The 13713-nt window shown below is 39.6% G+C and overlaps 1 protein-coding gene across 2 annotated transcripts in view; it reads right to left on the reverse strand.

Annotated features, from left to right (window-relative positions):
* Positions 1–13713, reverse strand: part of LOC122996045 (transmembrane protein 164) — a 28807-nt gene that overhangs the window by 6542 nt on the left and 8552 nt on the right. The window contains exons 1-2 of one of the 2 annotated variants that reach the window (XM_044371569.1): positions 9996–10896; positions 2968–3017 (exon numbers count right to left, since the gene is read on the reverse strand). In XM_044371569.1, coding sequence (XP_044227504.1) covers positions 2968–3017; positions 9996–10433 — 488 coding nt within the window. In that variant the 5' untranslated portion in view covers positions 10434–10896. Of the gene's footprint in view, positions 1–2967; positions 3018–9995; positions 10897–13713 lie in introns of those variants that run through there. The other variant, XM_044371570.1, reaches the window with a different exon arrangement.

Consider the following 13713-nt stretch of genomic DNA (forward strand, 5'->3'; position numbering starts at 1 on the left):
GTTCTATGTTGCTGAAAACCAATCAGAGTCCTCCCTGATGCTGTTAGAAGCAGCTGTCTCATTCGTTGCCAGGGTCACTTCCTTGTGGGAGTGAAAAGTCAGATGACTGCTGTTTCAGGCAATTATAACCTTGCACTCTATGTGTGTGTGGTAGAGACTTGACATTTTTATGACACATTAAGAAATCACACGAAATTGTTGCCATGATTCTGACAAATCAGTCATTCTAGCTATTCATTCATAATTAGTATAATTTGGACATTTGGGAGCCTTTAGTTAGCGCAGTCAGCGGCTTTCATCTCACTCACCATCCAGTACACACACAGCCTGTCTGCTCCTGCAGAGAGGGAGTGTGATGCTTCTTCAGTTCACTTGCAGAGTTGCACATCCAACATGAGAATAAATGTTTCTTTCAACCAACAATTATTTTAAGAGTCACCGTGTATAAAAACCCAGGAGCTTATGTGTCAAAGTGTGGGCAGACATCTATCTCCTCTGACTGCTCTTTTTGTCAAATGAGCCAAAATAACTGTTGTGACAGCCAAGGTCACTGGGAAAACAGCAGTGCTGTAGGAATGTCAGTTCAAATGAGCCCAGCTGTCACTCTGCCGGCCTCCGGACCTTTTAGGAAAAACAATCTGCTTCATTTGAATTAGAATTTAAGTTCATCACATTAATTGATCATTAGCAACCTTTGTCCAGAAATATTTCTCATTTGATTGAATAAGTTTGAAAATATGTTTTAAAGTGAGGTGAAGGTTTGGCATGTGTAAATGCTACTCTGTCATAGGCCTGTCCGATCAATACTGAATCTCTGATACAGATTTATACTGGAGCTGAGGAGGTAGAGATTAGAAACTCAAATGGCAAAATGACAGTCAGTCAAATTGTCTTCCACTGAACTTTGTCAGATCACAAAAAAAACCCCAAAAACAAAGAACAAAAAAAAACAGGGTTCTGAAAACCTTTTGTCCTCATTTCTGGTCGTTGGTGGTAGTACCACTTGACCTTAGCGTTGCCAGGTGATGTAAAATGCTATGTTTACACAAACTACAACTGGCAGCCTCCTGAACCAAGACTGGGTTGCTGTCTCATCAGTAAGTTTGTGTGCAAAGTCCTTCCTAAGTTTTTAGTGACTACAAGCTAGTTTCAAACGAGCACTAAATCGGGTTGCACCATTAAAATCTGAGAAATGTCTTATCTAGTAAACACTTTAGTAATGTTTCTCTTTAGTAACTTTAGAAATCTTTTGCTAGAAACATCTGTCCAATAAGAAACAACCAACTATGTAAACAGGAAGTGACTGTAGCATCACAAACTGTAACCTAACCTCTAAAAATGACAGTTTTGCGGTTCGCTAATTCAACAGTTCCACCTGGGAGTTAATAGGTTTAAATATTTACTCACCTCTATGTTCATTTACATTCTACATAAGAACTCGTTCGTGTGGTGCAACCGGTTTTAATTAGTGATGCGTCAATATGCACTTAGTAAATACTTCAGTTATGAGCTAACTAGGCTAAGTCTGAACTTCCGAACAACTCCTGCAATCAGCTCAACGTCTAATTTCTATGCACTTAATGCAATTAATAAAATAGACATAAATAAAAGAATTTCTCATTGGACATATCCATGAAATGATACAGTATTATATAAACTAGTCTACTATGTGAAAGAACATCTTGCTCTGATGGATAAATACCAGGGAAAGATATTTTTGCCTTATTTAATTTAAGTATTTGTTTTTAAATATGAGAGACTTGTTAGAATGTGTTTCATAAAGCTTCTAAAACTCATTTTCTTATATTTAGTACAATACATTATGGTCTTTTCAGGCAAGAAACAGCTACAGTGTCGGTTTATTATGTGGTTTCTGCAGGCTGTTGTAACAGAAAGTGACCCTGCTTGTATTTATTTCTGAGCAAATCCCACTTCCTGTTCCCACTGGCAAAAAAAACAATCATTTCCCCTGAATAATTAACTGCTCAGACCAGGGCAGTTGTTGAGGAGACGAGGCTATAACCTCCAACAAATTCATTGCAATACTAGAAATACCGCCTCACGGTTGTATGCCTCCGCCAACCAGTAGAGTTGCAGTTTACATCCATGTCTGTCCAGACTTACATAATATTTGTAGTGAAGACTTTGAAGGTATTAACTGATTTTCCTTGTATGTGCTGACAAGTTTGGCCAATAAAGCTGATTCTGAACACAAAGTTGTAGCCATGACAGTAGACGAAGCTTCAGATATGGATGTTGCTGCAAAGAAGCTACGAATTCTACAACATGGATGCTTCACACACATCTTCAACCTGGTAGCACAGAAGATCTATACAGTCACCACAGTTCATCCTCGAGTCCAAGTGAACGTTTGTGCCAGATGTAACGAAAATCCCTCCAAGTGTTCCTGAGATATTGCGTTCACGAGAGAATGGGATGGATGTGAGGTCACAGTGACCTTGACCTTTGACCACCAAAATCTAATCACTTTCTCCTTGAGTCCAAGCGGATGTTTGTGCCAAATTTGCAGAAATTCCCTCAAGGCGTTCTTGAGATATCCTGTTCATGAGAATGGTCCATACATACGGAAGGACAACCTGAAAACATAACGCCTCCAGCCATGGCTGTCACGCCGCAGGCACCGAGGCATAAAAACACTGTGAAACCCTAATTTACTCTGTGGATGCCTACAAGTAATAATAATCAATGAGGCAACTGCTTTTACATTAGGATAAAATCTGCGTTTCATTGGTTCCGTCTGCCAAATCATTTTATATCACATTTAAGAGTTGCGTTCATCCAACGGCAGGTTGAAATGGAGGGTGGATGATTAATTGATGTAAGAATCTGTGAAGAGGTGGCACTAAAAAGCATCCAGCATGATCTCATCACAAATGGGCAGCCCTGAATGCAGTGGACCCATCGAGGTCTGAACTCTGAAGCCACACGAGGAGACATTATACTCACCTAAATACGACCATTGCCGTTTTACATGGCGGGCAGGCCAGCAGGAAGATCTGTGGAGGAGAGCAGAGAGATGAATGAGAATTCACTTTATCACATTAAACTCATTATGGAGCAGCTTGAAGGCTTCAAGAGCTTAACAGTGCTCAGAGCTGTACGTAAAGAAAATGAACAAACTGCTTTAACAAGTTTTGAATATTATAATAAGAGCAGGAGCCTTGAACGGAAAGTCCCAACGGCGACTATAAAGTGCTGCTCGCTTCAAATAAGAGAAATGAAAAACAAAATGCAGAGTTAAGATTTATGAATCCAACATTAATTCACTAATGATTTATCAAAGTAGCCTATATGTTAACAGCAGCAAGTGTAGGCTGCTGACGTTTTAAATTGGGTTCTAATGCCCTCGTTTCCTTTGTCAGAAACATTCAGATTAATGTACTGGTTTTATTGTTGAATAAGGATTTAAGTTACAAGCTCCCAGACAAAGTCAGCGTTCTGAAAGTGGCTTCTAATACCAGTTATCCATCTCATCTACACTTAGTGATGACCCGACCCTACTGTGGCCTGTGGGAGACTGCAGACATAGATTGGTTCAAAATACCATCTGACACTCAAGAAAGAGTCAGTTTGCCTGAAAGGAAAAGCCTGGAAACAGAATTACAAGACAACAAGTGACTTGAATCTGTTGTCCAACTGGCCAGGGATCTTTAGGATATGTCTTCAGGAGTGATCTGATGCACACTTAACTCATATCAACCTGCACTAGTGAGAACACAACTGAGAGGACGTTTATTTCTAGAACAAGTCAATTTGGTGGAAATCATCTGTAAAAAAAAAAAAAAGCTTTAAACAAAAATCGTGAACTTTTAAATACATGTAAACACTTAAAATGTTTTCATTATACATCTTGAATCATTTTTCTCTTCTACCTTGTCCAAATCAAAGTATAGATGTATCTTTAATGTTCATATTTACTTCCAAGTAGTGATGCAATACATAAAATGGTTATCTTATGAATATAAATTGCTTGTCAAAGCTGATAGTTGTGGCTCCAAATTCACATGTCAGTCATCATTGTATACTCTGTCTGGTATTATGATGCCCGCGGTAAAACGTTGTCACTTGGATTCTTTGTCTCCTGTCTGACATCAAACCAGTTACACACAAACTCTCTCAATGAGTTGATTGCAAACATTTTGCTGATATTTTCGATATGAACATTATCGGATATGCTGTTAAAGTGGAATTTAGGCATTATGTTTCACCCAAAACATATTTTGCTAACGGAAAACAGTTGTTTATGGACAGTAATGCAAGTCTGATATCATCCCTCCAGCATTTTCACTGTACATAAACAAATAGACTCCAAAATGGATTTCATGCAAATTACTGAACAAGTTTCTTCTGTCAATAGGTGGGGCAGGATGTGTGAGTGTGTGTGTGTGTGTGAGTGTGTGTGTGTGTGTGTGTGTGTGTGTGTGTGTGTGGGGGGGGGGGGGGGGGGGGGGGGGGGGGGGACTGAATGTTGTGGACTCAGGGTAAACAACAGCAGTCCCAGGTTGACCTTCCCAATCATCATCATCATCATCATCATCATCACCACCTTTAAAGAACAGCACCATTCACTTCTATTTACCCCCCTGGCCTGAGTTCAGAAGGGACATGGTGGTGGGAATGAATGAGTGTCTGTATCAGTTGCTCTTTACAGGGAGAAATCTGAACCAGGAGTCAGAATGTGGGTTCTGAAACTCAGAGTGAAGCTACCTGTCTGTTACACATGTCAGTGAGGTTAGGATTTTACTGCCGACTTTCATCATCTAGGAAAGAGCAGTTTTGGCCTTGATGCTGATATTGGCATAGCAGCACATTACAGAAAATGTCTGACTGGTGATGCTTGCTAGTCCACTCTGAAATGGACCTAACCATCCATGTGTCACTGTTGACACACTCCTGGACAAATATTCCTTTATTTAACCAGTTCAGTTTATTCAAGACTATGCTAAATCTGGGCCTATCCCAAGAAAAATGTCTGGAAAAGCCAATTTGAGTTAATCTGATTCAAAAGGCCACCTCAGTCTCTAACAAGCATTAATCCCCGTTTTATTTATAGGTGAGGAGCTCTGCTTGGGTATAATCCAGTGCTGTATATATCGGAAGAGAACATCCTGGGCGTTCATTAAATAGATAACACATTTATCTAAACCACTGTGCTTTCAGAAACTCTGTGCTCATTAAATATGCAGAGTAGCACTTCACACAAGTACTCAGCTAAAAGGATGATCTACTGTTAAAGACAGAGTGACATTAGAAATGTTGTCAAGTCAAAAAGTCCTCCAAATGTTTAGATGACTCACATTAAGCACCATTTGGAGATTCTATCAGTATTTAGTCAAATTAAATGCAAAAATATTTGACTTTACACTCTGTGTTGGTATTATGTGGGTGTGGTAGTCCTTCAGTGGGAGCAGGCATTTCCTGCTGTGTGCTTTTACTGTTGTCTGAAAAATCTGCCAAAATAAGTAGTCTAGAGCTGCAACCTTTCGTCGACTAATGGATTAATTAGAATTCAGACGGAAAATTAATCTGCAACTATTTGATAATCAATTGATCGTTTAAATCATTTTTAACCTTAAAAACTCCAAACATCGTCTGGTTGAATATTCTCCAATATGAGGATTTGCTGCTTCTCTCTTTTTTAATGTTTTATGATGATCTGCGACTAATTCTTTTCTTGATTAATCGATATGTAGAATGTCTGAAAATGGTAAAAAAAATACTAATCACTGTTTCCCAAAGCCCAAGATGAATGCAACCTAAAATGTCTTGTTTTGTCCACAACGCACAGATATTCAGTTTACTGTCATAGAAGATTAAAGAACACAGAAAATATCCATATTAAAGAAGCTGGAGCAGGGCAGGAGAATGTTAGCATTTTTTCCTTTAAAAAACGACTCAAAATGATAAATCTATTATTAAAAGAGTTAATCGTTGCGGCTCTAGTTTTACATCACTGTAAACTGAATATCTTGAGGACTGTTGGTTGGACAAAACAGGATATTTGATGATGTCAGTTTGGGGTCTGGGGAACTGTAGTGGACATTTTATACTGTAGACTTAACGACTAATCGATGATGAAAATAACTGTTAGTTGCAGCCCCGGTCAAGTCTGCCAAATCCTGAATGAATGTGACCCACTAAAAACTGTGTTCAAAGAGGTACAAGAGACTCATATTTGTAGCCAAGTAGGTGTTACATATAATATGTTTGTTCTAACAAATAAGCAACGCTGCTCTGCTCTGACTGAACACACTGTTACACCTATTATTGTATATTTTATATTTTCTTGAAGAGAGTGAGAAGTGAGAGACTGGGCTAAATATTGTTGTTCTATGGCTGCACTTTTTCAAAAACCTGACCTAACCTAACCTGAATCAGTTATTGCACGTTGATAAAGTCATTTTTAAACTACCTGGATTGTGACTTGTTTAGTTAACAAAGGGTTAAAAAAAAAAAATATGCTGACTGACACACATGTGACACTCAAGTCACTATTTCAACAGTCAACAGTCTTCATCATCACTGAGCTGGAGCTTCTGCAGCTCCAATAAAAGTCGGGCCCCGACTGTATCCACATGCATGATCACAGTTATGAGAAGCAAACCAGACTTGACGCTGTTGTTGTAGAATTAAAGACACAATTAACTTTAACGGTCGTATCTCCCTGTTAATTTTACAACAGAAACATAAACGTATCTGGAGGTATTGTGGCAACAGCAGACTTACACATAATGTCAACATCTTTCCTGTTTCCTAATGTTCTGCTTACAGTTGACTGGGAAACGACACGAGAGACCCGGGAAAAGAAAAAAAAGAAATAAGGTGCAGCGTTCTACCAAAGAAGACCTGCATTTTGTAATCATACAGGTGATTAAAGTGGGTTGTATGAGGAGTTTTCAATCAAAGAGACACTAATTTAAAAAAAACAAGAAATCTCACTAAACAATCCAAACCTCCAAAAAAGTACTGAAGACCACCGATGAAAAAACTGGAAGTAAAAAGAAGATAATTTGTTTTTGTAAATTTGACTTAACTTCACGATATACACTTGTACAGTGCAAATATAAATCAATTTCAATTCAGCAAAAAACATTTCTGGTCATTTGTTGCAGCGCGTGTGTGACTGTATAATCATCTTTCAAGCTGAGAAGAAAAACTGTTGAAAAGAAAAAAAGATCAATGAACTATTTATACAACAGAGAACTCATTACTGATAAACCATACTTCCTTTTTACAAGTGGAGTCATAAAGTAATACGGTATAGTGCTTTCAGCGTAATCTAAATGACTCAGTCAACAATCTTTTTTGTTGGGTGTGATAAATGTGGCTACACTCGATGATAACGCTGACACTGTATGAATGTTTCGTGTGCGCAGCTTGTTAACAGCGTAGTACTTCAGTTTATAGGCAAACTGTCAACGTATGGAACAAAGACAAAGCACGAAATCTGTATAATCATCGCTGCCGTGTGTTTAAAGTAAAGTAAAGCAGTATTTTAAACTCTTATTAAACCCGTTGAGAGCTGCTGCAGAGAGGCCTGAGGCCTGTTCTGAAAATGATTAGTTATTGTTTCCTGGAGCAACATTCATCCTCAACTGTCAGCCTGACAAAAATCTACAAGGGAAGAAAGTTCACTTGATAAGAGCTTACCTATCATCATGTGTTAAAATGGAAACTCCCATCTCCTCGGACAAGACTAGAGTTGATGAGTCATTTGGATACCACACAGCCTAAACACTACAGAGACACTTGATTTCCATTACCTATTCTATACCTATACCCCAGCATCCACACACACAATGCTGGAAGCTGAAAAGAAAAAGAAACAAAAATGTATGTGGCTGCATATTTTTTCAGCACCTCCATATCTGTATTTTGTCCATCTCATCCATACTGTGGGGCATCTGCTATCTGACTCAAGAAAAAGACTTGCGTGTTCATCGAATGAAAATGCACGACAGCGGATTGATCAGTCAGACAGACAGACAGTCAGTCGGTGAGTGATCGGTCGAACGCGCGGTGAGCCTGTGTGGCAACATGACTGCTCTTGTTTGATGAGGAGGAAATCACATCAGACATCTGCGCTGTCTGATGTGAAGTATCAACTCATCAGTCATCAAACTCTGAACTCTTCACCCTCACTGGGGCTCTCTCACCATGTACTCTATATGTGTGAGAACTCCTCTGCTGACATGACAAAGCATTACCTGATATTTTAATTACAGATGTGTGTGTGTTTGCATTTGGGCCATTCTTTGCACTATTATTCCATTGGATCTAAAGGGGATTAAAAGAAAGAAAAGGAACCACACCCATATACTGTTGATCCACCAACTCTAAGAACTCAGATTATAAAGTGAGTTGAATATAAACAAACTTAAAGAAACATCCTCAGAACAATTCCAGCCCTGTCATGGGGAAATCTTCTGCAGCTACACCACGAGCCCACAAACGTCACTTTCAACAAAGAATATACAACACACATACATATATTTTCCTGCTATCATACAACTCCAGCGAGCCTCTGATCCTCTTCTATGCAATAAATAAGCTCCTTTAAGCTGGAGGCACTTTTTCTGAAATCACCCTGTGCACTGAAACAACTGCTTAAATAGAATTTTTACAATAAGCTGGCGACTTCAACTTCCTTTCAGTGCACCTCTTCCTTTTTTAAATGTTTAATTTCCTCTTCTAATCACTCTCTAGTGTCAGCAAGCATCACGTATACCTACTGTAAGTCATCTTAACTTTGGTCACCATTTGTGAAGGACATTCTGCTACCATCCATCAACTCCTCATCAGAAGGAATTATTCATCAGTGTCCACTTGGCTGTCACACTACCTCTGTAATGTAAATGAACCAGAATACATCAATATTACTTGTTCTCCATATTTCATGTTAATGACAAACGCATTAAAAGAGAGTTGGCGGTGACCTGTTACCACGACCCTGCGGTGTGCAATCGTGTACCGTGAAGGTCAGCCAGCCTGGAGGTGAAGAAGGAAAACATGCAGGTACTGTATGTTGTTATGGCAGCAGTGATCGTGGCCCCTCGGGAATTAAACCCATATGAATCAAAAGGACAGTGCCCTCTGATTCACACTTGTCAATGTAATAAAAGCATTACAAACACCACCTTAATTCTAATGCTGCTACCTGTGCGGTTATAAACTTAGCTTAGTCATAAACAATCCCCACGAGTTCAAATCAGATGACGCCCAGCTGTTGCTGCATAGCTCAAAGGCTGAACTTGAGACAACTGGTCTTATTTCACAGCAGCACTCTCTCTCTATGTTGACCACCTCTCCTAAACATTGAAAACAAGACCCTAAACTTTCATGTTTTTAAGTTGAGCTTGCTCTTTTCTGAGTATAATTGCTTACTGTGATTAGTATTTTTCTACATTGTTCTATTATTGTTTTGTTCGTTCTTGTTTTTGAGTACCCTCTAAAGAGATATATCATTGAAATGTATTATTCTTTTTCCTCGTCTCATTATTACTAGCAGTGGTGCTCTGATGGCCAGATTTTGATTGGACTTAACCATTGACTGAGCTTAGATGTGAAAAAAGACAAATAAGGCTAACTAAACAATGCTAAACACCACATATAAACAAACAGGGAGAAAACTTTAAATAAAACATATAGCAAAAAAAAAACAAACAACAAAAAACAAAACATAACTAGTATGCTTGCAACATAAAGATTTATAGTTTCCACTTCTATGGAGCCATAATGAATAGCATGTTGATATGTATCTCAGGGAAGCAACAAGTACTTAGATAACACAGACTGGAAAACATCAACCAGTGTGTTTCACCATACTGTAGATGGGTGGGGACAAGACGTCCTGCAAGTCAAAGTGCCATCAAAGTCAACAAACATCTCACAATAGAAACCATAAAACCACCAAGAAAGGGAGAAAAATGTGTCAAATGTGTCTCTTGCACCCAAATACACAGGAACATGCTTACCTGAACCATGGTCATCACATGGCATGGGTTCAGCAGATATATCACAGTCTTGGTCGCGAATTTGAACCCAACCTCCACACCAAAAGTCATGCAAAGGGCAACCAGCAACAGGTTCTTGCCCAGACTATCTTCCTTTACCCTTACACAGTCTTTTCCCACCACTTTGAGCTCTTTGGAGATGTTTATTTTCCTCAGCGCCACGCAGATCTCCAGTATGGAGATGACGACGATGACCAGACTTTCACTGATGCGCTGCTGAGGCGCGATGAAGGCGGCACACTCGGGCCCCCCGTTGCCTTCAAACTTCGGGTCCACCCCGCCATAGACCCAGTCTAACAGGCTGTATATGTTATATCTGGACATATTCCTCTTCTCGTGTTGGAAAAGATACGAACAAGATGGAATAAAAGACGTAACACTGACTTCTTGGCGAAACATGAACTGCAAGATTTCCCTTTCGTAGCTCGTGTCGTGGCTGAGAGGCAGACATGTATCCACCCGCCTCGGTGTGTTTCCAGCTGAGCTAAATCTCCGAACCACCTCCTCCACAGACGGATGAGGAACTTCAGCTAGCAGCAGGATGCAGCTGTAAACTACCCGGAGCTGCCGCTGCTGCTGCTGCTGCTGGCGGGCAGTGGCGAGCCTCTCTCCTCTTTCACGCCTCTCACACAACAGCGACCAGCCTTCCTAACGTGGACAGTCTGTATCATACGAAGCGAGCAGGCATGTTGGCTGCGCGCCCTGAGTCACATCAAGCTGTCTGCAGCAGTTTCCTGGAGGTTGACTTTAGCGTGAGTTAGCTACAGCTTAGCTACCGAGCCTACCTTGCCGAAAAGGTGCTTCGAAACATGTTCCACCCTGAGTTTAGCCTCTCAGGCTGAACACAAATCTAATTGGTTCTCAGCGTAGGTGCTGCATTCATGGCCCTTAGTTTAAGTGGGAAAATGGCCGCGTGTGTGTAAAAGGCTACACTAATAAACGCAAACTATAAGTAAAATGTCGAATTTGTTGCTGCTTGCCGAGTAACCTATAACTAATTACTCGCTACTAACAATAGACAACAACCATATAGTGTTTCACACATTAATATAAAGATATGGAAGTCAAATGTACAATTAAGCTGTACATGTATATATCTCAATTTTTAAACACGATTACAATTAGTCCAGCGATGTTCCTTGTTCACAAATGGTATTTATGACTTTTGTCGGATGTTTAAATGCAACTTCATGTTAGGAAAATCTGATTTTTTTTTCACCCTAGCACAGGTTGAGCAATGCCTGTAAGCCAAAACTGAGGAAATAAAAACCCGATAAAGCAAGGACATAACACACGTGATGTTAAGGATGATGCGTTCAATAAAAATCAGAAATGTTACATGCTTCCGATTAAGTAATAAATTACAGTATATGTTTGGGTGGGTTCCTCAACCAAATGAGTATTACTTTAATTTCATCACACATGGGAGTTATGAGAAGTTGCATATTAGTTATTTTGATGGTGGATTTCCTTCTCCATAAGGACAAATCTATGATACAGTTATTTAATTCTATGCTATGCAATAAGGAAATGCTTCTCAGATGGGGTTCTTAGCTTCCCTTGATTTAGCCAATAAAGTTAAAGAATCACTGAATCATAAAGTTGTAAACCAGTTACACTTTTTTCAGTGCAATATTTATTTCCTGATGTTGCTACCACAGAGTAAGGATACAATTCAGACCCTGTCAGACCTCTATGCATCTCCACTGGTGGACAAACACAGTAACAATAAGTTCTCCTAGCATTCTAGTAGGTTTCAATGTGGCAGTTAAAACCAAGTGTACATATTCAGCCTTCCAAGAGCAGGAAACCTTTTAATTTTAGTGACCCTTTGACCTTTCCTCAAGCACTGCCATCAGGCCAGTTTTTACACTTTTAAACGCATGTATCTGCTGAATGCTTGCCACGAACACAGAGTATTTCCAGTGTTACTCTCTGGTTCCATACCCACCACCACTTCATTGCATGGCATCACTCCAAATGAAGAGTGCACCTTAATGAGTGAGAGGTAAAGAACTGGTAACTGTGGGACACCAGCTGGAAGAAATCAGCCATCACCATGGCTATCAATAGATACATCATCTACTTGTTATTAATTGTTTTGTCTTTTCAACTTCCTCTATATAAAACGTTATCACAACACATGTATCCTCTTAAAACTATGAACAGAGCTGATCAAAGACCACAGCAATAGTAAGGTTTAACTATTTTAGTTAGGATTATGATGGGACCCAAATATTTCCCTTTGAAATCACTTCATTAAGTAGGGAAAAGGCAGCAAAGTCTGATTGATGTGAATTACAAAATACTTGCCAATATTGAGGTCCACAGAGAACTCACTTGTAAGCTGCTTTCCTGCATGCCTGTTTGGCACTGGATTTCTGTCGTAGTAGAGGGAAATGACGTAGGCACTCTCCACGCTAATTGGTTTGGAATGCACTTCAATATGGCAAATACTTTTTCACAAACACACAAGGGGAGATGGAGTGGATTGAATGAGGGCGCTGGGACTGGACTGACACAGACTCGTGTGGGAAGAGAAAAGAGAAGTGAGGAAGCTTTGGGTTGTATCTAATGTTTCTCCCACAGCACCTGCTTTGGTTGCCCGATGCTTGGTTTTTGAAATAACCACAAACTGACATATTTCCATTAGTGTAACGATGTGTGTGTGTAGCACTCAGTGTAGTTCAGGGCCTGTTTGAAAGCATCCATCATTCTGAGTGTAAATGACACAGTGTTGAAATGTTGCAATTGTGGCCAAAACTACTTTACTGAGCAAAGCAAGCAATTAGCATATCACTCTGGTTTAGTTTTAATGGTGGTAAAGTGGAGAAACTGAGCCTGAGTGTATATTCAGTTTCTAGTCTCACAAAGTTGTTGCAGGTGCACAGAAAGGCCTCACAAAGAGGAGTGAGTTGAAAATTAATATATAGCTGATACAAATACCTTAAATATTCCTGAGCATGCCACAAACCTCCACCCGCACCCTCAGATCTGCCAGCAGCTATCTCCTCTGGGCCCCCAGTACTAAGCTCTGCACCATGGGGGATCAAGCCTTCTGCTCCGCTGCACCACGCTTGTGGAACAGCCTTCCTAACCATCTGAGGGCAGCATAGACCCTAATCTCTTTTAAAAAAAGGCCTAATTCAGGAAGGCTTTTTCATCTTAACTCGTATTACTATTTTCTTTATGCTGTGTGTTTTATGTTATTAATATTGTAGCACTTTGAGTTTCACTATGAATGAAAAGTGTGGTACAAGTTAAATGTATTATTATTATTTAAATAAATGACACCCATGAGCAGGCATGCAATCACAGTACTATGTTACTATCCAGTAAAATAGATGCAGACTTTGGTACAAAGTTATTTTTTCCTTTGAGGGAAAACATCCTTTCATCTTTGTATATGAACATGATGTTTTTCTATCTATAACTAATTACTGGAATCTTATCCTGTCAAGGTTCATGTGAGTCGTTACCATTGATTTCGGTGTTTGGGTGCCAACTTTATCTGACCGGTCAAAACTGACCTCTGCTGTCACATTCTTTGGGATCATGTTTTAATATTAGAAAAGGGATATTAAAAGCCGTAATGTGACATTAATCAACCTGAAAGACTCCAAACAGTCTGCTGAGGTGAATCAGACTTCCGTTCAGGAACTAGAAAACCTGTTGACAT

This window comes from Thunnus albacares, chromosome 13, assembly GCF_914725855.1.
Source record: "Thunnus albacares chromosome 13, fThuAlb1.1, whole genome shotgun sequence".
In the NCBI taxonomy this organism is placed as follows: Eukaryota; Metazoa; Chordata; class Actinopteri; order Scombriformes; family Scombridae; genus Thunnus; species Thunnus albacares.